At 55.1% G+C, this 24,969-nt stretch overlaps 1 protein-coding gene across 2 annotated transcripts in view; it reads right to left on the bottom strand.

Annotated features, from left to right (window-relative positions):
- Nucleotides 1-265: 265 nt before the first annotated feature.
- LARP1 (La ribonucleoprotein 1, translational regulator) overlaps nucleotides 266-24,969 on the bottom strand; it is a 48,577-nt gene continuing 23,873 nt past the window's right edge. For both annotated transcript variants that reach the window (XM_075056676.1, XM_075056677.1), the window contains 18 exons: nucleotides 18,366-18,427; nucleotides 16,638-16,703; nucleotides 15,673-15,844; nucleotides 14,932-15,063; nucleotides 14,595-14,738; nucleotides 13,712-13,874; nucleotides 13,285-13,429; nucleotides 12,892-13,066; nucleotides 11,843-12,012; nucleotides 11,178-11,537; nucleotides 9,834-9,957; nucleotides 9,035-9,240; nucleotides 8,832-8,938; nucleotides 8,298-8,449; nucleotides 7,854-7,998; nucleotides 7,499-7,608; nucleotides 6,843-6,970; nucleotides 266-6,245 (listed from right to left, as the gene is read on the bottom strand). In XM_075056676.1, the coding sequence (XP_074912777.1) occupies nucleotides 6,024-6,245; nucleotides 6,843-6,970; nucleotides 7,499-7,608; nucleotides 7,854-7,998; nucleotides 8,298-8,449; nucleotides 8,832-8,938; nucleotides 9,035-9,240; nucleotides 9,834-9,957; nucleotides 11,178-11,537; nucleotides 11,843-12,012; nucleotides 12,892-13,066; nucleotides 13,285-13,429; nucleotides 13,712-13,874; nucleotides 14,595-14,738; nucleotides 14,932-15,063; nucleotides 15,673-15,844; nucleotides 16,638-16,703; nucleotides 18,366-18,427 (2,783 nt within the window). In that variant the 3' untranslated portion in view covers nucleotides 266-6,023. The remainder of the gene's footprint in view (nucleotides 6,246-6,842; nucleotides 6,971-7,498; nucleotides 7,609-7,853; nucleotides 7,999-8,297; nucleotides 8,450-8,831; nucleotides 8,939-9,034; nucleotides 9,241-9,833; nucleotides 9,958-11,177; nucleotides 11,538-11,842; nucleotides 12,013-12,891; nucleotides 13,067-13,284; nucleotides 13,430-13,711; nucleotides 13,875-14,594; nucleotides 14,739-14,931; nucleotides 15,064-15,672; nucleotides 15,845-16,637; nucleotides 16,704-18,365; nucleotides 18,428-24,969) is intronic.

Raw genomic sequence — 24,969 nt, 5'->3', positions numbered from 1 at the left:
CCTGTCTGGGGGCCTGGAACAAAAATGACACCTACCTCTCACCATTGCTAGACCCACACCCTAAGCAAGCCCACCGAGGAGAGAACACGCAGGCCTGACCTGCGCTGCACTTACCTGCTGTCAGCCCACCTCCGCCTGTGGAAGGCAACTCTCTTCGCCCAGCCTCCTCCAGTCCCTACAACCACACGGGGATGAACCCAGCCCGTTCATCCACCCACAGCCCCCTGGGGAGGGCAAGTCAGCAGAACAGAAAACCCAGGCCACATTGTCTTTTGAAGTTTTTATTTTTATACATTTTTTTGTATTAAAAAGGAAAAAGCATAATTACCACAAATTACAAAGGACTAAAGCATTACTAGAATAATGAATCACATCAGCCTAGAAAGCAGATACTCTGAATAATATTAATGTTATAATACAAGCTCTCATTCAAGTATTTTACATTTTTCTTTTCCTTTTATACGTGATGATGATCCTAGCACATGGGTCAAAGATTATGTACTATCGACAGAAGATGGATCATGTACAGCGGGCCATATTAACAAGATTTTCCTCCCAAGTGATACATGGTCTGTGATGAGTCATTTTAAGTTTGTCTCTACGATAAATGCAGCTGAAGAAGGTTGCACACACTTTCTAGTTTTGGGAAACAGAAGGCTGAGGTTGGGACACACAGGGTTTGAGAAGGGCCAGCACATCGAACCATCACCCCTTTTGCTCCAGGCGAGCGAGCTGAGGGCCACCCTTGCCAGGGTGCAGCTCAGCGGGGGGTTTGAGCCACAAATCCAAAGGTTTCCAACCCCAACGGGACCGGGACAGGCTGGGAGAGGAGGAGGGGGAGCGGGGCTGCACCGGGGAGGCTCGAGGGACCAAGTGGTGCCAAGCATCCCCTCCTGTGAGGGGCACCACTGCCATGAGCCAGCCCCCGTGCGGGGCTGAGACCTGGAGAGCGAGCCGCAGGGGGACAGCGCGGGGACCCTGGGGTTGATCCCAGCAGGTTCCGCACGCCGCAGGGGGCTGGAAGGCACCCAGGGTGCTCCCCGCTCCTCTGGAGCTTCCCACCAACGGATGTGCTTGTCACAGATACATCGGTCCTATGTTCAAGTGTCTGCAGAAAGTGAAACTGTAAACTACTCATTGAAACGCTGCCCTCCAGCCACCTGCTCCACACCACCGAGATGAATGTTTTCTTTAGGAAAAAAAAAAAAAAAAGTCATTCATCTATTACCTGTATTGCAAACTTAAAAAAAAAAAAAAGTCAGTGAGGCATTTAACATCAAGTGTAGCAACCCTCTCTTAAAAAGAGCCTAGCATCCATTTCAAAACAGTGACAAAGTGACATAACCAGTCTCAGAGGAGACAGAAAATAAGCATTGCAAACACAGCTTGCTACATTTACAGTTTTCCTTTTTTTTTTTTCCTTTTGATAAAATAACTGGAAAGGCATTAACAGCTAGAAGGCCCCCTCTGCACTGCCATGTGGAACGCGTAGAGACACGTGGCAGGATACTGAGGTTAACGCATCATTTTGTTACAGTACAGTCGACCAGTCACAAGCAAGATGAGCAGTTGTGGAAACTCGAGGGACCCCAAGGGCTAGTGACAAGCCGCCATCAGGGGTGCGAGGGGGGCAGCAGGAAGAGGGACAGACAGGCAAATGGAGCAGCAGGATTATTACTTTTTTTAAATCCCCCCCCCCTCCCCCCAAAATCAGCATGGCAAAGCAACAAAGCCTCCTCTGAAACACACCTTCCACCTCCACTCCTGACCCCACGCCAGAGCTCTGTACCCGTTGTAACCACCTGCATCCCAAAGACGGGCTGACACGTGGGACCTTGGCAAGGAGCTGTAGCAGCCTGGGACCTCCTGGTAAGAGGGGCGAGATGGGGAGCACTCCCCCCACTCTGCCTGCAGAGACCCGACAGCCTCACCCAGCCTTTCCAAAAGCAGCCGGGGCTCCCTCCGGCCGTGCCGGTGGCTGGGCACCAGCACTGCACAGACCTCGCGAGCTGCGGGACAGATCAGCGTTCTCAGGAGTACGCATGCCCAACCGCTAAAATCAAAAAAAGCACAAAACATGATCGTGGTGAAGCATCCAAGCTAAAAGCAAGGCCGAACTCCCCCCCCAGCAGGAAGGCAAGAGCTTCCTCAAAAGCAAAACCCCTCTCTGGACAACCGTCCCTTGGTCCAGCAGCGGAGCGAGCCCGCGTGCGATGCCTTCTGTACACAGCGAGAGACCAAGCGCCTCTGCAGACCTGTCCCCTGTGCGAGCCACAAGACAGGGGAAAGCCTCGCCACGGCCAGCCCCTCCTTGGCCTGGCACGGACCACGCAACTCGGCAGCCTCTGCATCCGTGCAGCGCAGGGATGCGGGATGCTGCCCCGTAACCAGAGCATCGCGCCCCGGCCGAGAGCAGCAGCGACGGGCACCGTGTTCTCTCAGTCCGGAGGAAGATAGGCAGGAGCAAGCAACAGCCGCCTCAGGCTGCGTCACGTCTGTCTCTTCTTCACTCCCGGGCTACGCTGCTGCCCGACAGACAGTAAAACAAGGCACACAGGCCGCAAATCCGGAGGGCGGTGGGACCGCTGGGGTTGCTTTTCTGACCCACCTTCCCCTGGGAAATGGGGGCAGGGGGTGGGGGTTGTTTCACACGGGGCCATCAGCCACACTGATGTGACAAACCACTGACTCAGCAGAAGATTGGGGGGGGCGACACACCTCTTCCGCGCCAAGACTAGAGTCTCAGCGTTAAAAATAATAATAATAAAAAATAATTTAAAATCAATTCAGATTTTGGGAAATTCTCTAGGAAATTTCTTACCTCTACCACCACCCAAGCAATTCCACAGTCTGCTCCACAAGCAACAACTCCACAGCAGCTCATTCCTCCTCATTTCCTATTTCATTTGTTCCTAAAACGCAGACAATTGGCTTCAAAAGAGAACACGCACCGACGAGAGGAGCACAGGGACACAGCAGCAAGGACCACCCGCGGCACATCCAGACCCGCTTCCACTTGCAACCAACCAGCAGTGCATCTCCAATGTCCTTGTCCAACCCTCATCTCCAGCCTCCAAGGCTCCTCCTTCCCAAATCAGAGGCAAACCCGGCTGCATCTGTAACCTCAGAGATCTGACTCCGGCTCACGAGAGAGGGGAAATCCAGATATAACAGTCACGGCCGCAGCACTGTACAAGCGTTACTTGCCCGCCTGGCCCAGTTACTACCCTGCAGCCCCAGAGCACTGCTGCTGTCATGGAGCAAGCCATGGACTCAGACAAGTTGGCATGCCGAATTTGGACCTGTGAGCGAGCAGTACCAAGCTGCAGGGTGATGTGGCAGGGCAGACAGACCAGGGCAGGATCACACCACCAGGAAACAGCAAAGTAGCAGCTACCCAGCCTCACTCAAACCCAGCTGTGCTTTCAATTCTAGCAGCAGTTCACGAAGCTGCTCCACGCGGACCAGCCCACCTCCCCCCAACCCCACCTACTAAAGCAGCATCTTCAACGCAGTGTCAGTTTGGGAAGGTGGTAACTTCAGCCAGGGCCTCACGAGCATCCACAGCCACTGCTGATCGACAACTTGCCCAAACTTGCCCTCTTAATCTCCACTCTCGGCGCCTGGCTGCTCTCATCCACCAGCCCTGCAGCCGTACAGGGACAGCCCTGAAGAGATGACTCCTCCTCCCAGCTATGAGATGCAGCTCTGGATCAACTGGATACTTTAGGAAAACACTATTCGTTACCAGCTTGTGATTTTGCAGAGAGGGTAACACACTTAGCTGCATCTGCGAGAAGCCCATTGCGGTGCCTGCTCCGCACCACGCGCAGGAGCACACTTTGCAGCTCACGAGGACGGGGTGCTGGAGCCACAACCAAGCCAGTTTCAAAGCAGGTATCCTGACCCAGGAGACCGAGCACAGCAGCAGCAAGGCAAGTGGCTCTAGCTGAAAAAGGAGCTGCTACCCTTATGGTAGGAGCACAACTTTCCAGCGCTACGTCTGGGCCCCAGGAGCAGATCTCAGCCCTCCGACACATGCCCACACGCGGCCACGCGCTTACAAGGGAACACAGCTCACGAGCCCTGGGAGGGTTTGCCTGCCGAAGCCCACCCGGTGCTGGGCAAAGGAGCAGAGAAAATGCCGCAGCAGCTCTGCAGCCATCCCCTTGCCTCAGCTAGGCAAGAAGCAGCATGGTGTTAGCTCTCAGAGATACACAGGGATGCTACCCTGAGCGCAAGACTCCACACAGCCGCCCGCCAAGACGTGATGCACAAGGAAACCCAGGCGAGAGCCCTCCTTTGCCGGGCAGGTCTCCCACTCGCACCCAACACAAGTCCCGCCAGCGGCCCCAGGCCAGTGACGGCTGCGGGAGACAGAGTTCCCCAGGGCTGCATCGCTCCCTCATCAGGCTACAGCATGAAGTGGCACCAGGGACACGCCAGCCCTCCCACTCGCTTGCAGCAAGGACCAGTCCCTCCAGCTGCTGTGACGGGATCTCCCCACTCACCTCCCGACCACACTGGAGGCACAGACTGGAGCAGACAGACCTCCTGCCCCAGCGTGCCCGGAGAGGGCATGGGGGTTCTGAGCGAGGCCATAAGCATGTACAGTTGCTGTTGTGGCAAGGATGCTACAATGGTATATACACAACATAGCGGCTTCAACTACGTCATGAGCACAAGTCTTGGATTTGACTGCCCTCGGCACCTTCCCCCATGAGAATCAGGGCTGGCAGGGGGTCTCCGCGATGTGGGGGGAGGCATCCGAGCGAGCTGCGGGGTCAGAGGAAAGGCCGCAGGGAAGATCAGCTCGGCAGCAATGCCGTGAGGAGTCTCTGGGCCGCGGGAGCCGAGAACCTAGCGCGCCCCAGGGTGCAGGAAGCCAGCGAGCCTCCTCGGTCCAGCTCCACCATAAGGCAACTTTTTTTTGTGTGTTTTTTGTTTTTTGTTTTTTTTTGTTTGTTTGTTTGTTTTCTTCAATAATATTTCCAAGGAAGAAAGCAAAGGGACATGTGTCTTTTTAAAGAGTTTTTTTGTCGTTGTTGTTTTAGAGGGGTTTGTGGGTTTTTGTTGTTGTTGTTGTTGTTTCATTTTTCCAAGGGAAAAGGAAGAGAAAACCTCCTTCAGCAAAGTCCTGTCTTTGCATGCGATGGGCATTCCTGGGGCAGGGGGTGCAGCGTCCACGCAGGCTTGAGTCCAAGTGCCTGCCAGCCTCCCACCAGCCATCCTCGCAAGAAGGAGTCAGAACAAGCGTATCCTTGGCAAAGGTCCTTTGGTTGACTTCCAAACTGTCCGTGATGGAAGGGAGAGGCGGGCGGAGGGAGAGCCAGACCCTCGGGAAGGTTGGAGGTGAAGACTCTGGGGAGGAGGGACCAGAAGGACAAACAGGGCGATGCTCCTGTCGCAGCAGTCGGTGTCAGAGAGGCACCACCACAAGTGGAATGGGAGACGTCAGCCAGGTCATAGAGATCAGAGGCTCCGCAGCATCGCGACACGCTGCGGCTTCAGTCCCCATCAGGGAACCTCGCTCCTCCGAGCTTCCTGAGCAGGCTGCCCTGCGATCCGAATGGGGGACACACAGGGGAGTCATTGGGGCCGCACAGAGCAGACTTGTTTTGGTAAATCCAGACGAACTTCTAGCAATAATTTAAAACTTGATATATATATATAATAATAAAAAAATCTCCCGTTTCCAACCCAGCCAGAACATTATTTTTTTTTTGAAAAGACACTAAGACATGAGTGTGTGCACAAGAGGGGAGGGAAGGGAAAGCAAAGGGTGGGTCTGCTGGGAGCGGGTCTGGCTCTGGTCAGGGTTGTAATAGCAAAATGGTGTTTTAGATGCAGATCGTCTTTGCTTTCCAGCCACAAGAGAAAAAATCGTGTGCGTTGAAGTTTCTCCCAAGCAGCCTATTCCTGGGCACCCACCTTCCAGCTCCCTTCCTGTCCCACCCCCTCACGTCTCCCCTTCTCCAAGCCAGTCCCCCACCAACCCACCCCATCCCCCGGCTGCAGCCTCTCTACTTCCCCACTGTCTGCGATTCTGCAGCTGACGGGGCGGGGGATTGCTGGCTCAGGTTTTTGGCATCCTCTTGTGCAGGCTGGCTGGGTGAGGCGTGGGCTTGGCTGGATGGGCACTGGCTGACTGTTTTGCTGGAAGACTGGGATGGGTAGCGCTTCCTGCCATCTCCCCCTGACGTTGTAGGGTATCTCTTGTGTCCACCTTCCTCCCCCATGGGTGGCTGGAAGAGAAGCACCCCAGTATCAGCACAGCCTCCTCCAAATGCAGATGCCCTCCCCGTGGATCAGAGATCAGCCCTTCCTGCAAACCTCCAGTTTCAACTTCTCTCCCTAACCCACCAGGAACACACATACTCACCCCAAGCACACACAGCTGCCCTCCTCTGCCAATCTACTGCTGCCAGATTTGCTGACAGAAAGACGGACTGACTTCCAATCAAGCACAAGGGTGACAGCTTGCTCTTAGGCACCTCCTTCCCACACAGGGGCACAGTCCAGAAGTCTGAGAGCTGAAGCTCCACACAATGCTGGCTCTGCTCAAGCCATCAAGGCTCGCTTTTCTCCTCCCTCCTCAGCTCATCAGGGAAGATGGGCTCATCCAATTCCCCAGAAAGCTGCTCTGAAGTGGATTTGCAATATTCAAACCCTGCAGCTTGTTCCTGGCACAGCTGCAATGATAGGGCATGACACTAGGTGTCACTGACTTCCCCTGCCTGGCACTGCTTGGGGACCAGCCCCCCAAAATCCTCAGTCCTTGGAGGGGCCTGAGGGGTATATTCAGGGGCCATCAGTGTGGTGCAGCCATTGTGTCTACTCACATCCACTCGGAAGTCCTCGAGGCGCTTGAACTTGCTGAGGTATTCTTGCAGTTTGCTGTTAATGTCCAGATTTTTGGCTTTGGAATATTTTAGGAAGGCCCAGAACTTTTCCAGCCCATAGAGCTGTCCTGAAGAGGAGGAAAACCAAACCAGATGTCAGCAGGACAAAAATCAAACCAGCTGTCAGAACCCTTTCCTCCAGGTTTCCCCACCGCTTGCCCCACAGACCCTCCTGTCCCACTGATGGGCACAACCGAGGCAAGATGGAGAACCTGGAGGGAAGCACCCTGCACCAGTAATGGGCAGCCCTCTTGACAGGGGAAGTCCTCAGGCTCGGCTGACCTGGTGGTGACAGTCACTTGAGAAATGGCAGGGCCTTGAGAAATCCTAGAGGAACCAGTGCCTCTAGAGAAATGTTTTGGGAGAGCTACAGCCTCCCATTGCCCTCCTCCATCCCCCAGCAGTTTTCAGGACAATAAGCATCCACTCAACCCTGTCCCGTGAAGCGAGCAACAGGATGTCCAGCCAGTCCCCACCACACACATTAGCGTACAGCATTAAATGGCTTCCCCAAAGTCATGAGAAGAGGCCCAGAGCAGCCATGCAGTTGGGCAACATTGCTGCCAATCCCAGGGGAGGCCGAAGGAGGCACCTACCAGCTTCGTAATCCTTGATGGTCTCTTCTTGAAAGTCCTTAAATATGTCTGGCCGGAATTTCTTCTCCAGCCCGTAACTGTAGTATCTGAAAAGGCACTCCAGACCGTACCTGGGAACAGAGCAGCACAGGGTGCTCAGACACTGGTGCACACAACACCCGGGCAGAGAGACTCAAGGCAAGAGCCCCGCTGTGTACCAGCAGCGGGAGGTGACTGAGGGCAACCCCAGTCCTACCTTCAAGCAAGGCAAAGATGCTGCCAAAGATGCTTTGCTGTGAGCACTGCAAAAAGCCGAACTCTTCTTCCCACACTCCCCTCCCAGGAAAGGCCACTCCACCTCTCCTCTCCTACCTACCTGTATCCCTCCTTCCCATCCTCCACAGCCAGTTGCTTGAACTCTTCATACATTTTCTTGTTGAAGTGATCTCGGAGGAAGAAGGACCAGAACCGGAAAAGCGTGTTCATCTCCTGGGACTGACCAATGCCCAGTCGTTTCCGCTCTGTTTTGGGAAAAGGGGAATGCTTATAAGGCAGATCCTTTCCCAGGGAGCCAGCTCTTGCACAGGGGCTCATGTACAGGAGGGCCCTATGGCACTGTGACTACACCCAGCCCCAGTGCTGGACACCCTGAGCCACAGCTCATGCTCACCACAAACTGTGAGGAAACATCAGCTACCAGCAAGGTTGTCCTGTAGTACCCTGCTTATCTCCGTGTGCATGCTCTGCAGCCATACCCTGCCCGCCGATGCAGCACAGCACAGACACCCTGCCCCACACCTCACAGCGCAGGCATCCCTACCGTTAAGGCAGCGCCGACGGTACTTGTGGTAGACATGTTGCGTGAAGCCATTCTCTTTGAGCAGCTCGTGCGAAGGATGCTGAAACTTGGGCAGGGACTGCGGGGTGCAGCCATAGCTTCCAACAGCCGGGGTCCCCTCCGAGGGGCTGGAGCTGAGCATGAGAGACTCCTGTCAAACCCCTTCCTTGGCATCACCCAGCTGACAGAAGAGTGGGGTCACGCTCCACCCCACGCTTGTCTGTTGGTCTCACCAACTCCCTGTAACTGTCTACTCTGGGTTTAGGACCTGACCCATGGGGTATCCTACTAGGAAGGGAACCAATGTTTCCAAACGAGTCCCATCTCATTATTCCAAGGCTTCAGACTTTCCTCAGCTCCTTCTAGGAGGGACAAGTTTGGTCCCAGTCCTTTCTGCAGCCACCTAACAGGAGACCTCCCCTGCAAGACCAGGTGCTGCCTTTCCCCTTCCTTCCCACACTCGTTCCCTTTCCCATTTCTGGCTCCTGTGTCACCCCATGTGCCTGTCTCTGGTACCTGATGGAGGCAGTTCGAGGCCTGTGTTCCCGAGAGTCCATCACCCAGCCCACGTGGCACTCCATCGGGGGGTTCGAACTGTGCCTCGTCTTCCTCTTCCGCGGGGTCTGCAAGACATGACGCATCAGGGATGTGTCCCCTTCCTCCCCAGGACCCAGCCGGGAAACCCCAGCTCCCACTGTGCACCCCAGCCCTGGTCCCACCTTGGCATCTATCGTCCTGCCCTCTTTCACCACTGGGTAAAACCGGGGCGTCTGTGTAGGGTCCTTCAGCTGAGGCGTGCGAGGGGTCCGGGGGGTCCTGGCGTTGCGGTAGTTGGGCGATTCTGGTACAGTCGTAGGCAAAGACCGGGCAATGGTTGAAGGCTCAGGGACTCCAAACAACTTATTAGCCAAAGCGTCTGTAGGTACTGCAAAGAGAACCCCCCCGCACCGTGGGTCAAGCTGAGTTCTAAGCACAAGAGCATCAGCCAAGGGACATCCATCTGGCGGATGGGAAGCAGCAGGGTCAGGAATGCAGGGACACATCAAATCCAGCATGTCACCAGCTTGGCCAGATAGCCCAAAGCCTAGCACCAAATCCAAGGACTGAGCTTCCAGGGATCCCACAGGGTATCTGCTTCCTAGTGGCTAACAGCAGTGACAAATCCCCCATTCCCAAGGGAAGGACAGGGCAGCAGGTGCCACACACAGGCAAACAAACCCCAGCAGGCAGCTGCCTTCCAGGTACTCAGGGAGGGTCCAAGAAGGAAGTCACATCCAGGGGACTACATCAAAGTCTGCCAAGGTTTTCTCACTCAACTGGGACACCCCTGCTTTTGGGCCTCCTCTTCTGGACCCCCAAAACATTCAGCTGGGAGACAAGCATTGCTCTGGGAAAGATAATCCCACACACCTGTGGCCCCAATTTCTTCTCCCCAGCTGCTACCCAACCTCTGAGGACCTCTCACCCAGAGGAAGAGAGACAAATTCAGTCTTGCCCATTCATGCCCTTGTCTCTTACCTTGCTGGAACCTGGGGGGACCAGGAGGGACTTCCTGGTTTGGATCCACGGGGGGCTCTGGGGTCAGGGTGTCAAACTGCTCCCTGCTGATCATATTCACCTTCTTGAAGTTCTCCACCTCTTGCTGCATTGGAAGAGGAAGATGATGAAGCAACCAATTGCCCTCTTCTCCCCTCATCCCACCAGCTCACCATGACCACCGCTCTGCTTGTGCAACAGCCACTACGCTGAGCACCAAGTGCAGCCATGGAGCTTGGGTGCCCAGAAAGGCAACCTCCTGTGCAGAGGTAGGACGGGGAGATGCAGACGACAAAACTGGGCATTGCACGGGCCAGATCTGAGCCACTTCGTGCTCCCAAGCTTTCAGGGATACTACAAGACAGCTCCACTAATCGTTGCTTGCTTCTTTCAGGCTTTTACCCACCCAGGCCAGTGCCAGTGCAACGAGGTTCAAGGCAAGCTCGGTAACCCATGCTTGGCGAGGACCCCATTGCTCCCGCCATCTTCTTGCATCCCTACAGCCTCCTCCCTGGATTCTCACAGCCACACCGGCAGCGGGGCACAATGCTCCCACGTATTTGAAGGATCCGTACCGCCCGCACAAACTGTCCTTTTGTCACCTGCTCTGCCTGCACCCTCAGCTTCTGCCACCCCAGAGAGCAGACCGCCTCAGCAATGTGCCAGGTACCAGACATGGGAACACTGAGCCCAGCTGGTAGCTCCAACAGGCCATCCCACCTCACAGCCAAAATAATTTCCGTTGCTGAACGAGTCTACGCAAGTCCCCGACCGTGAGAGTCGCCAAGCTGGGACCCAAATGTTTCAAAGCAGCAGATGGGCTTTCTATAAAAAGCCCAAGTCTATGCAAACTGGCACCAAAATGGAGAAGAGCACAGGCCAAGTGCAGCCCAGCCATCTATGAACTTGTCCCCAATAAGCGCAGTCTCCAAAGGACCGTGCCATGGAGCGCTGGGCACTATGGACAGTGCAGAGATGCCCGTTTCGCCCCATAGATCTGGCACTGCCTGCCAAGACCATGGCAGACAGCAGAGCAATGGGCCCCATGTTCCAGGTCACCTCATTATTGGCGCTTTGTTTACCTGGCTGCAGCCTCACACTACGTTACAGAGCTGTGTTTATCCCTGATACAGTAGAGCATGACGCTGCAAGCCAGGAATCCCAGGCTCTGCAAAAGGACTAACCCTGGTTTAGCTCTAACCCATGAGTGGGCTGTAACCTGCTGTACTGCCTTTTCTACCTCACACCAACAAGGTAGCCAGCCTGCTGCACATGAGGCGCTCTGTGCTCCACACATGCTCCCTTCTTTGGATCAACCACTCTCACCTTGATCTGTGAATACTCCGGCTCAAACTGCTCTGTCCACAGGTCCTGCTCGTAGTAGTACAGCCCATCATTGATCACCTTGGCCAGCTCTGAGCTCATTTTAGCCCTGGATGTGTGGTTGCCAGTCCGGTCCCCACCAGGATGCCGGCGCAGGTAAGGAGGCGTCTGCGTCACGATGAGGATCTTGTTCACGTCCCGATCGTCAATCTCGTAATCCGAATCTTCGTCTGACCAGTCAGTGAAAGTGTTCTTGCGGCCATCCATCTGCTCCATCTCCTCGTCGAAGAGGAAGTCTAGCTCCTCAGGTTCATCTTGGTCCTTTTGCTTTTGCTGCTGCAGTGTCTTTGACTCCTCTGGTTTCTACAGGTAGGGGGGCAAGGGTGACACAGGGTGAAGACCACATAGCAACACAAGCCTACTGCTTGGACACCCAACTATTACCCCTTGTCTGCCCACCGCAGCCAGAAGCTGCCCACCTGGGGAGAACACCTTATTTACACCACTGAGGAGCAGCTCCAGAGGGGATCAGATGGGGCCAGGAGAGTCTAGGACATCACCCCCATGACCATCAAACCCTATTTGATCTGAAACCTGCCTACTTATGATTCGAGTCACCCAGACAACTGGGAGACCCCCACCCTGACAGCTCCTACATCACCACCTACCTTGGGCCTGGCTGGAGAGGGCCGAGGTCTCTTCTTCACTTCAATCCACGTCTCTGAATCCAGGTCCGGCAGACTTGCAGACAGGCCCTTGGGCATCGTCTTCAGGTTACTGACCTCCTCTGTTTTGGTGGGGACCGGGCTGGCAGGACGCGGGGACCCAGGAGCAGACTCTAGAGCCAACAAGAGCCACAGGGTGCTTTAGAGGGAGGGAGGGAGCCTAGGGGTTTGTGTACTTAAAGCACCCAACTGAAGAGGTAGTTTTTTTGGCAGCATGACACAGCTTGCAGGACTAGCTAGTACCCAGCAGCCAAGGCTCATGAGCTCACTCACCGCAAGTGCTGGGGCCGGGGTGGGGGGAAGTCTCTGATTAAGGCTCTGGTGCTGGTGGTGGCCACAGAGCTCTGCACGTGACAGTTCCCCAGACACACAAAGCCCTAAAAGCAGGTGCTCTGTTGCTCTCGGGGAAACCTTCCCAAGACAGTCTGGAGCCCTTGGGAACAGATCTTCTCCTGCCAAAACTACCTCTTATGACAGCACCAAGATCCTCCACTTGGCCTCTCAGGCCCAGCCCTGGGCTCCTGCCAGCCCCCATCGGATGGGGTGACGAGAGCAGGGGTCAGCCCATGAAGGACAGCAGACCCTTCCCCAGCATGTGGTTGACAGCTCCATACCTGCTGCCCCATTTGTGCCCAGTATCTCCTCACCCATTAAGGAAAAGTTGGGTTCATGAGTGTCCGCTGCTCTGCCCAGAAGCAGTAGAGTATTTCCAGGCACAGCCGAGAGAATTCCAGCAGGACTGACCCTCCCTGACTCCCTTCGGTCCCCGGCAGAGCAAAAGCCACAGACTCAGTCTCTTTCATGTTTCCCTGTGTACCGAGGCAGCAGCACTCTGGGGGTCTGAGGACAGAGCCCATACCAGCTCCAACCACCAAGCAGAAAGTAAACGGCAGAGCCCTGCCCTGGGAACACTCCTGACTCTCAGGTCTCAGTCCTGCTGCAGTACCAACACTGCATCCCACACCTCCCTCCGCATTCCCCCCAGTGCTCACCTGTCTCTTTCTGGAAGCTTTGCCGGGGCACAAACTCAGGGCAGTTGATGAACTGTGAGAAGTCCGTCTGTGTGTAGTCTGCCATAGGAGGGCCAGGCAGAGCCCATTTTTCTGGCTGCTCTTTTCTCCTGATCTTCTCATCCACGATTTCCACCACCTTGCTGTCCTTCAGAGCCTGGAACCAAGTGATACCTGGTTAACTTAGGGCCCTACCTTGGCACCTTGAGTGGCTCAGCCCCAACCCTTCCAAGGGACCAAGAGGAGGAGGGAGCCGGTCAAGGACAAAGGAAGGCTCCACTTGCATCTCACCCATAGCCCATCTAGAAAACAGGCCTCAGACAGGGGTGGCGAGAAGCAGAACAAGAAGGGAAGTTCATCTTTCCTTGCCCTCACCTTGATGATGAGGCTGATGTCGGTGGTCAGCGCCTGCACCCGGTGGAAGCTGGCAATCAGGGTGATGGGAAGGAAGCCGTCTGAGTCCATCTTGCGACGCAGGAAGAAGTCTCGCTCCAGGTTGTCCACGCTGAAGTAATATTCTCTGTATGGACAACACATCATTGAGTGGCAGCTCCAAGCCACCTTCCTCTGGGCACCCCCAAGGAAATAATCCCACACACATGCTTCTGCTACGGCGAGGCTGAAGAAAGACAGCCTGGGGAGCCCAGACTTGGGGCAAGCTGGTGCTGTAAGCTGCGTGGCACAAAGTCAACGCACCTTCGCTCTAAGCCTACGCACGGGATTAGCTATGCAGTCTCCAGGGAGGGCATCTGTGAACATCCCACCAACAACCAACGCTCAGACAAGAAGAGGTGGTGCTTACATCTGCCGCTTGATGTAGTCTTTGAGCAGTTCCTGGTCCACGCTGTAGAGCTCGGCACTGCTGATGTTGTCAAAGTAGTAAGTGATGTTGCTAGCGTACTTCTGGGTGCGGGAGCCATCCGAGCCCTCAAATTTCCGGTACCCATACTGGTAGTCAAAGTGCCCTGTGGGACACCAGTAAGGGTTAGCACAAAGCCCCTGGGATCTGCTAGACAGGCTGCACTGCCAGATGGGGCTAGAATCGTGCACAAATAGCTCCCTCTGCACTGTTTCTGGGGCCCCCATAGCAGCCCAGAATGGGGCATCACTCACCCACATCCCTCATCCTCCTGCTCTCAGCCTTTGCTGCAGAAGGGATCACAGTGAAGCTTCAACACACCAAGACAAAGAGAGGTCAGGAGCCCTCTTACCCAGGAGCAACTAGGCAGCCCAGGTGACACACAAAGGCCCTACACTGAAGCTGCGTCAGGGTTAGCACAGACACCGCCCTGTCAAATGCCAGTGCAGATGCTCTTCCCCATCCAAGCCATGACTCCTGCTTGGCTCTCAACATGACAAAGCCTACACAGAGTATCAGCATGCTTCAACTCCTGCACGCAGGGGTACTACAAGGGGCAGAAAACAGGTGGAAGAGCTTGGCCTGAGTAGCAGAAAGACATTTGCCTTTATTAAGATACTAATGAGAATAATTTGCTTTTATTAAAAGCACCTCAACTTACCAGCTGGGATGACCTGCACAATTTCCCTGCATTCCCACCGCGCTCTGCCCTCCCCAGCCTGCTGTGGAGCCCCAGCTCTCACACACACACCCCCAGAGCCCTGCACACTTCAACACATGCCCTGTTCTCTCCCTACCGTCACAAGACCACACATACAGCAATCACCTCCTCTGCCACGGCCACGGCCCCTGCCGCGGCCACGGCCTCGGCCCCGGAAGGTCCCTCGCACAGCTCCTCCCTCGCTCTTCACGCTGGAGGTTTCATCATGGTCCTGCCAACTGCGCTCGTGCTTGTTGTCCGGGTGCCAGCCTGCAGCAGACGGGGAAGGAGAGGCAGGAGGATTGTTACGGGATGAAAGCACCTGCCTGGAGCAAGCCCGCTGCACCTGGAGCCCTTTGAACGCAGGAAGCGTGCCCACCGCCCCATGCCATGCCTGGGCATCAGGGCTTGCTCTGCCCTGCAGCCAGGGCAGGGAGAGCGGGTCCCCAGCCTGAGCCCCCACCTTTCAGCTCGCTGCGGTTGTTGGAGGGGTGCCTGTGCTGTTCGTTTTGCCGGTTGTTCCGAGAGGCCGTTTTGTCCCTAGGCACCTCTGACTTCATGTCTATCTGCAAAGGGACCCACTTGTGTTTGTTGCCTGCAAAAGGACAGGGTTTGGGTGTGACACAGGTTCAGAGAGCGTCTGCTTCCTCCCCCGCAGTCCCCTCTTGCCACAGAGCCCCCACATACGGAGGAGAGAAAGCAGCAGGGCCTTTTGGACTGACCCTGTCCTCAGACATCCCTCCAGGCCTCACTGGATGCAGAAAGGCTGCGACCGGGACTCTTGGGCATGGAGGGGCATGACATAGAACTCCCTCGTTGCTTCAAGGCACTTATCTTTCCTCTGCCCCTTTCTGCCTGCTGAGCCCCAGGCCAGACCGAGCCCGCCTGTCAACCACAGCTGATGCAACCACGTCAGGGGCTCTTCTGTGCCACCATGGAGCACCCGTGAGAGAGCAGACTATGGCCACACTCCCCAGACACACATATGCCCCTGCTTGGGCCCTGCTCCACCTGCTCCCACCAAAATGACGCTTTGCCCCCTTGAAGCCTGCAAACACCCTTTCACCACAGCTGTCCCTGCGCTGGAACCATGTCCTGCAGCAAGGCCCCCAGGGAAGGTGGCGGACCCTTCCACCTGGCTGTGGGTTGCAGAGGTGGCAACAGGCTGAGCCCAGGGGACTGTCCCCACCAGGTCCTGCCTTACCTTTCTTCTTCTGGGCTGACTTCTGGTTGTCGTCGTCTCCATTCTTCTCCTCCCCAGACTCATCCGATTTGGTTTTCAGGCTCTCTTTGCCGTCGCTCCCATCCCCTTTCTCCTGCTCTTTCATGTCTTTCTTGACAGGCAGTTTCCGGAGGGATGGTGCTTTGTGCGGCTGCTGGAGACACAGCAGTGCAGGAAAGATGTGAGAGGTGGGAGAAATGAAGACCTGGAGGCAGACCCCAGCTGTCCCAGCAGGAACAGGAGGACCTTGCCCTAGGCTAGAAGCACCCCTGCTCCCTGCCTCCCAGATCTGTCCTATTCCCGGGAAAGAGCTTATGTCTGAGCAGGGCAAGGGCCTCTACAGATGCCGGGAGGTGCTCAAGCTGAGACACAAGCCCCAGGCACTGAAGTTACCGAGAAGGACTGCCAGGGAAGCCTGGTGCTCCTGCATGGGGGTGTCCTACAAGGGACCGGACTGTCCCAATGACAAAAGGGTGAGTGACCCTCATGTCCTGACAGACAGCCAGGAGCTGGCAAAGCAGCATCCAAAAATAGAAAGGTTTCAACGACACCCACATCCCTAGCAGGAGAGGAAGGCCAGGCCCCTCAGGCACACAAGCCCTTTCTCACACGTTTTCAGTTCCTCCTGTGGAAGTCTTGACTGTTGCCCAAGCCCCTTCTTGCACTGAGCAGCCCTGAGGAGAATGGGTTTGGGAGCTGCCCTACCTGCTTCACCCAGCCGAGGGGTTTAGCCTGGGCTCCAGGCTCCCAGAATAGCACTGAGGGAGGGAGCCTGATGCACAGGGCAGCCCTAAAAGGAAATCCCCTGCACGCTATTCCTGGCTGCCTCCGCGGTGACACTCAGGACCCCAAATGGCCCGGCTCAGCCAGTGCTCCCAGCACCGCAGAGGGACAGGGAGCTCTGCAAGGGCCTTATCCTGCTTACCGGAGTGATTTTGTGTTCTCACCTGGATGCTCTTGTGGGCTATTTCTCCAGGTGTTGGCCAATTTGTGGCATCACCGAAGTCACCAACCTTGTATCCAAAGAGAAAGGTCTCATTAGCACACAAGCTGCAGGTGCCGTTCCCTGCATCAGCAGCCAGAAGCCCTTCCAGCCACACTGTCACAGCCACCACCCACCGCTGTCCTGCAGATGGCTGTCCCTGGGAGGTTTGGGGGTGACACCCAAGCTGCATATATACAGCCCCTCTCCCTACCCAAGCAGGGCCCCCAGTTTAATTCCAAGTAACTGCAGACAAGTTTATGTCGATCAGGGATTGTAATCAGGCTGCCACCAGCCCCATAAGCTACCAGCATCCCAGCTCCCACCAAACTTTTTGCCCCAGCAGCAGCATTTGGCACCAAGCCACCTGAGGTAACTCACTCATCATAGGCACTGTCCCTTGGATAGAGAAAGCACACAGCTTTAGCATCCTTAACCCACCTGAAGCAGCTACATTCCATTAAAGAAGCTGCCCCCACCTAGTAGCAGGTTACAGCCAGGCATAGCTTCACTTAAGTGCTCAACTGCAACCAAGTGCTGGCAACAACAAAGCAAGGGATCATTTAGTAGAATTGATGGGAAAATTCAAGCAGGTATGTGATGGTGATGGGAGCTCCCTCATTTCAAACACCCCATGGCCACATGGGTGACCACCAGTCACTTTTCTGCTGAATAGGTGAGCTGGCCACTACCATCACTTCTACCTCCCCCAGGTTTTAGAGAGGACCTGCAGGACAGAGAGGAAAGGACCCAAACAGCTGCCCAGGTAAACGATGAATCATGGCTGGGCATTGAGTTCAAGATTATCCAGGCACAGAAACTCCTCCTTGCACTTATGGGGTTATATTTCTAAATTAACTTGAGTCAGAGTCCCTCAGGAGATCACATCTCTACATTCAAGTGCCATGCTCCTCTCCCCAGAAGGCAGCTTTCCTGGGAAAACTACCTCCAGTGCAGGACCATGCCTGTTTCACAGACAGGAGCACCTTCCATCCCCAGGGCCCTCCTCTCCCTGAGATGGAACAGTTAAGGAAAGTCATATCAAGTTTCAGATGTGTCTTCAGATGTGGCTGCTGGGAGCCAACACCAACAGCCCACGTCCCTAGCTGTGCCCCAGCAGCACGCAACATCCTCAGAAGCAACTGTCCCTCCATCACATGTTGATCCTCTGGAACAGATTGCCCCGATTCCTCCAAAGGAGTTGCTTTGTTTGAAATCAATTACGCTGGCTCTCCGTGTGCCAGTAATGAGCAGATTGCACAGGGAAGAAAAGACCTGCAGACACACCGCTCTGTCACGCCGCTACCCTGTCTGCACTGCAAAGCAGGGCACTGGCTAAGCCAACAAGGGACTTGGGGTGTCCTTGTGATGGGGGGGAGAGGCTTTCCACATCCAGTGCTGTGCTCCAAGTGCGTCTCTGTGAGAGGGGAGGTGAGAAGGTCTCCCCTAGCCTAGCTGGGCAGAAAACCAGTCCAGGCAGCATGCAAGACCACTGAAATGCTGAAGAGCACATGGAGAATCAGAATGTTCTCCTCAACACTCTTGCAAGCATCCAAGCCAGCACATCAACCCCTCCACAATCAGGCTGGCGAAGGAAGCGGTCTGCTCACCAGACCCTCAAGATGCTCATGCAGTGTTGACAACTGCACCAGAAGCTGGTAGCCAGTGAGGGGGACAGCAGGCATGGCCTTACCTTGCTTCCTTTCCGCTGTCTCGGGTTGGCAGCCCTCACCACTTTTGCAGGAGTTGTATGTTCTACAAAAGAAGGAGAACAAAACTGTTAAAACACAGCTGAGGGTTGTGGAAGTGTAAGCTCTAGAGGGAAACAGGTGGGAAGCAAGCCAGCTCCCCCTTCAGCAAAGGCGGGCTAAGAGGAAAAGGTGAACAGAAAACAGAGCCAGCTCCTGACCTGTGTCTCAGAAGGGCCCCATCAAGATCAGACAACTGATCAATCCAGGTGGCCAAGAAATGGACCTTTAACACCATCCTGCCACAGGAAGGCATTCCCTGACTTAGCTCAGACCTCCCCACTTGGCCCTGCCAGCCAGGGAGGAGGGGTGGCAAGGAGTTCAGCTCACTCCATAAAGCACCACACAGAACAAGATCAGCTATTTTGCACAGCAAAACAAACATGCCCTTGAACAGGCAAGGCCCATCACCACGCCAATGTGGCCAGCCTTCCCCAGGGAGCAAAGGAGGGCTCTGATGGAGGGACGTGCAAACCTGCAGCACACGGGTGCTGCTCAACTTGTGCTTTGATCTCCAGTGCATTGCAGCACAGAGCAGCAAGTTCACATGGGGGAACATACAAAGAGAAGGAGCCAGATCTGGGAAGTGCCTAATCCTGCTACAGCCAAAAGTATTTAGGCACTTGAGTGCCTCTGGGGTGTTTTAAGGTATCAGAATGCAACTGTCAGGGTTCACACCACCATGGACCTCACACAAGACCTGCAGCAAGTCAAGACCTCAGCCTCACCATGACCTGTCTTGGCTCCTGTTCACACACCACCTCCATACAAGCAGAAGAAGAAATTTTGACTTCTTTTCTCCCTCCCAGGTTTGGCTGCAAGGTCTCTCGACCCAGAGCAGGCTCACACAGGGCACACACAGAGTCCAACAGAGCAGTATGCCACTGCCTAACACACCAGCCCCGCGAGGACCACATAGGAGGGTCTCCTCCCAGACAGCAGCATTCCACTGGGAGAGGAGAGCCCACCAGCCCCTCCCTTGAGGAGCAGCCCATGCCCGGTGCCACGCACCCAGCAGGAGCGAGCATTTCTGCTGACTCTGCTGGCTTTGTTTCCAAGAAAAGCACCCCAGACTAGGGTGGGGGGCACGGGTGGGAGGGATGTGCAGAGAAGAGCCCAGAGGCGTGACACAGGCTATCTGGGGATGCCCTGGGAAACACCCTGAATAGCCTACCTACCCAGCTGTACTCAAAGCTGGCTTTGATCTCCTGCATAAAGCAGGACAACTTTACCTAGATGATCAAAACCGGTCCCCTTCCTAGCCTTGAAACCTGTGATTCATCCTGCCAGCCCAGCCTTGCTCAGAGCTGGAGGCTTTGAAGTGTCAATAAGGCAGTCAGACATGGCACGACAGAGCCACGTGCGCTCCCCTTCGCTGGTTCCCTTCCCCAAGGCTCCTGCGTGGAGATTTTACCCCCAGGAGAGCCCAAGCTCTCAGCTAGGTCCCCAAATCCTCCCCAGACCTCCCCAGCCCACCTGCACTGCTTCCCCCCAAAATGCAGCGGCAGTCCCATGTGTCCCTCATTTATTCCACGTGCACCTCATTGAGAATCCCTGTTCCATGGCACAAAGCTTGCCACAAGGCTTTTAAACTTTCCTGCTAGTGTAGGAAGAGCAAGCGCTTTCAAAACAGCCCCTAAAATCCTCCACTGAACGCCCACAGATGTCACCAACTAAATATAGCTTCAAAAGCCACCAAGTGCTACAGCACAAACCCGCAGCCAGCCCAGTTTTCCACAGGTATGGAGCACCTCTGCCTGCTCCAACAGCACTGACATGCCTGGCAATGCAGAAAAAAATAAGTGAACTTGCTCTGCAGCCTGATTAGGCACCGATCTCTCTGGCTAGGGGAGAGCAGGGCTCCCTCTCTCACTGCGAGCATCCCACCCGGGCACCTACTCCTGCCACATGGCAGCCCCGGGGTTCGCAGCAATGGCATCCAGTCCTTTTCTCCAGCTGCTTCAGCTCAGGAGCCTCACGGCCACAGATGTGCTTGTGCTTTTTTGGGGACCAGTCAAAGAGAGGCCCTCTCACAACCTCTCCTGAAAGAGGATGCAGGGGCACAGGCTGCAGCGGCGGGTGCCACAGAGTCCCATCATCTTTGCGAGGGAGGAGGTTGTTTGAAACAAGTTCTGCTAGTTTCCTTATCTTCGAGATAGGAACAAGGATCCCTTATCTGAGGTGCTAAGAAGACTAATTAGCATTTGCAGAGCACTGCGGAAGACAAAACACAAAGCAAAGCACTGCAGCCTGGCAGGGAGGCTGCTCCAGTGAGCGCAGCCAGGCCAGCACCAGCACCGCGGCAGGGGCTGCAGGTGGCTCTCGCCAGCCTGGATGGAGTCGAGATCTGCAAGTCATGGTGGAGATGCTCAGACCAAGGCAGGAGACTGAAGACAGTGTGACTATGCTAGTGGATAGACAAACACACCATCCGCAGGGCCAAGGGCCATGGCGAGCAGGAGCTGTGCATGCCTGGCACCCTCCAGGGCATGCCAGCCTAACTGAGGGCCCCAGCTCCAGCCCATCAGCCATTCTGTAGTCAAGCTCTTGGACATCAAACCCAAAACTACTCATGTTCCCTTGCAGGCACTAGCAAACTCTAGTTTAAAAAACCCAAACCCAACCCACCCAAACCACATTTAGGCTAACCCAGGTGCTCAGGCTTCAGAAGAAAACCCTCCTACCAGGACAGCAGCACATCTTGTGGTGCACAGCTGAAAAGACCCCCTTGCCCAAACCCTGCTGCAAGAAAACCCTGCTGCCCTTCATCCCTGCATCAACCTGGGAAATAGGGAGCAAGTGGGTGTTGCTCACCCCCACCCAGGAGCTCAGGAAAAGCAGTGCTAGTGAGGGATACTAGATACTGCCCTGGTTGACAGCTGAACCCTTAAAAGCTGCTGACAGATGTCTCAGACCTGCCAGCATTTCACAAACCTCCTTTTGCATTTATTTGGTGGCAATAAGGAATTTTCAGTTCCGCTAGCACCAGCTGACTGCCCCCACCAAAAAACTGGGCCCCTCCGTGCGAGGGGACAGACTAAACAGCTGCAGCAGGAGCTGGGGCTTTAGTGGTGTGAGACTGGCAAGGGGACAACGGGCAGGGAAGGAAGGAGCGGCTTTGCCTGCGGCCACAGAGCAGTTGCTGGCACAGCCAGGAACAGAAAAGCATGTCTCGAGTTTTGATCTGCTGCCTGCAGCCAGAACCAGATCATTTGCCCATGGGGTTGCCCAGCCAAGAGGAGGTTATTTCTTAACAACCAAGGGGACAAGGCACAGGTGGGAGCATGGCAGCCTCAATGCCACTATTGCAACCAAATGCCTCCCATGGCCAAGGCACAGCCAAAACATTCACTGGTTTTTGCTGCTCACTCCCCAATGCACCCAGCAAGCACCAAGAAGGGCAAGGCTGCGCAGGCACCTTGTGCTTTCCTTGCAGCCCACGGCTGGCTGTGGCACAGCAGACCTCGAGGCAGAAGCTCACGGGGGCATCCAGGTGAGCAAATGCCTCATACCTGGAAGGAGATGAGCCATTGCACAAGGACCAGTCAGCCAGGGTGACAACTGGTCCACAGCTAAATGTGTGTGTCCCCGACGACTGCAGCCCACCAAGAGGGACACGTGCCGTACCCGGGAAAAATCAAACCCAATGCCCGCTGGCCTGGTTCCCTACCTTTTCTTAAATCCAATGCAGCTTTATAATGGACTTTCAGAGAAGGTGGAATAAATCTGCATGGCTGGGCAGAGACCTGGCATTATACTGCAGAAATACCCGCATCCTCTAGCAAGAAAGCTGTAGTGCCTGCTCCTGGCATACCTACCACTCACGTGCACCACAGACAAGGCTCAGAGCACCCCAGCACCAGCTGGGACAGCCTCAGAGGGCAGCCTGGGCTCCCAGCAAGAATGCAGAGTCCTCAGCTCCGGCACACACTCTGTCCCTGACACAGCACACCCCTCCTTCCCCGGCAGCCAAGTCAACAGAAAGGAGCCAGCCTGCCCCCAAGCTCCTCCAGCCCACAGCCTGGCACCTAGGAGAAACTGCTGATGAAGGTGGTTTTGAAGCCAAGAGCCCGGACTTTGCGCTGGAGAGGCTAAAGCAGGAGCGCATGCTCCATACCGCAAGTCCTGCTGGGGCTGGAAGAGCCAAACTGGTATCCCCAGTTAGCCCAAAGCCCTGGTAGGAGCCCGCAGGTGCCACACAGGACAGCCTGCCACGTGCCCAGCAGTCCAGTGGGATCCACTTCACTGCTCAACAGTCTCCCAACAATCCTCCCTCCTTTCAGTGCTCCACGGGACAGTCTTGGCGCATGCAAGGACCACAGCTCATAACCAACATGACTGGACACCTGCTCTGGCAATGCTTCTTCAAGGTCTCTAGGTGAGAAAGAGCAAGTGCAGCTTGGGCAAGGGCGAGCTGAGCCCTGAGCGGCCTGGGGGGTCTGATCAGGCTGCAAGTGAGAGGGGGAATAATGCCCCAGTCAAAATGACACAGCAAGGAAAAGGTATTGCATTAACCTCCTGAGAAACCAATGGACACGCAGGTATGACAGCTTCTGAGGAGAGTATAGACAGAACTCATTAGACAGCTTACACTGAAGACGACTACTACTCACTCACACTATTTGTATATACATGCTCATTGTCCAGGCGGAGAAAATCAGCCTGGGAATTAGCCGTTTCCCCTGGAGATAGCTAGCTCCTTCAGAGTCTTTCCAGGAGGGCAGGAGAGTCCCTCCTGGAGTACAACACACGACAGACATAGTGGGACAGCACCAACCTGCAAAGCAATCCCCCTAAGAAAGAGGGACCCAGCAGGCGGCCAGCCACAGCCAAGCCCGCCAGGATCCCACTGTGGCTGCAAGAATCCCCTTGCTGGCCCCAAAGAAGACCTAGGGAGCCAACAGAGAATAGCTGCACAAAGGTGTATCCCCATCTTGCCAACATGGGCAACTCAGGGCACCAACCCCATTCCTGTCCTTCCTCCAGGCCTCAAGCAAGCTCTCTGCCAGGGCAGCCTGATCCACACAGTAGCAGGGGCACGATACTGGTTCAGATGCTCTCCTGTAGCACTCATCACTGCCCATGCACTTGAACTCCATGACTTGGGGTTTGAGCCTGACTGAGCCATCAGAGGACAAAGCTGGTGAGCTTTGTGCCCACCAACACCAAACCTTCTCCAGAGACATTTGCAGGATCAGTCCTGCAGGCCAGATGTGACCTGCAAGCAGACAGCAGCCTTCCCACTCCCACCAGCAGCCCGCGCTGAAGGTTTTTCTTGTTGAGAGTCCGTCCCATGGAGGCCCCCCCTGAAGTTACAGGCAAAGAAGCCTTGAGGGACAGGCAAACACTTTCTGTTCACCTCCTGTGGCTGCTGTACCTGTTTCTTCATCAGCAAGACAGCAGCAGTGGGCAACACACCCTTATTGTAAAGGGGCTGGGAAGCATGGGCAGACAGGAGGGGACCTCAGCCTTCCCAGGGAGCAATTTAGTAGCACCCCTGTGTGCAGAAAGAGGTGCAGATACCTCCAGAGACCAAGTAGCAGCTTCTACCTCTGCCTGCCTCCCAAGGAGCTGCACCCAGCACCAGCATCAGCCATGTGTCAGAGCTAATGCCAGACTGAGATGGGAAACACTTGTCTCTGCAGCTCCACACGTAAGTGGAAAAGCCTGGGATTTATAGCACTGACCGCATGGCATGCTCACATTCTGAACACATCATAAGGTACACAAAACCAGCAAGGTTCAGGGCAAACTGGGCATGTAGACTGCACCTCCTCTGGGTTTGCAACATTTTATGGCTCTACCTCCTTCCAAATCACAGTCATAGCCAGAAATGCATGCATGGAAGGGGAAATCAAGGGACCACTGGATGGAGTTCTCAACAGCTTTAAATAAGATATTATCACAATGACATCTTCCAGCATAAGGGAGTCAGTGTCTCCACAACAAGGGCTCCCACCTGCTCCTGGGGAGAGCAGAGAATCACAGCTGGCCCCACCACCTGCAGCACATGGTCTCACAGCTCCCAGCTGGCAGCACAGCATCTGGCCTTGTTACCAAGGTAAGAGGGATATTTGCAACACCTTTGCAATATCAGAAGTGTCCTGCACATGCAAGAAAAAACTGCAGTAGAATGGGCAAGGTCAGGACCAAGCAGAAGACTGGATCCTTAAGCTGCATGGCTGAGCAGGATTCAGACTTGTAAAGCACGTGGGAAGCCTGTTCAGCAGGAGCAAGAGACAAGCTGCAGGCACCATGGCTCAAAGCCTTCCAAGCAATTTTCTGCAGCTCCTCAGCAGACAGCTCCACCTTACAAGCCCTAGTGTAACAGCAAAGGAAGCAGGGAGCTGCCTACACTTCTCTGCAATGTAAGCTCTGCAACTGCTGCAAAGATCACTCACTAAAAATAACTTCAAAAAGGGCATCTGACAGCTCTGCAGAGAGCATGAGAACACTCCCACCTGGGTGTCCTAGGCAGGCTCCGAGAGCTCGGGAGTTTGCCCTGGAAAAGTGCAGGGAAGGATGCCAGGGGGACAGGCGGGTTCAATA

The sequence above is a fragment of the Buteo buteo genome, chromosome 24, assembly GCF_964188355.1.
Source record: "Buteo buteo chromosome 24, bButBut1.hap1.1, whole genome shotgun sequence".
NCBI lineage: Eukaryota > Metazoa > Chordata > Aves > Accipitriformes > Accipitridae > Buteo > Buteo buteo.
The sequence above is the reverse complement of the archived record's forward strand: the minus strand, read 5'-3'. Positions and strand labels throughout refer to the sequence as shown.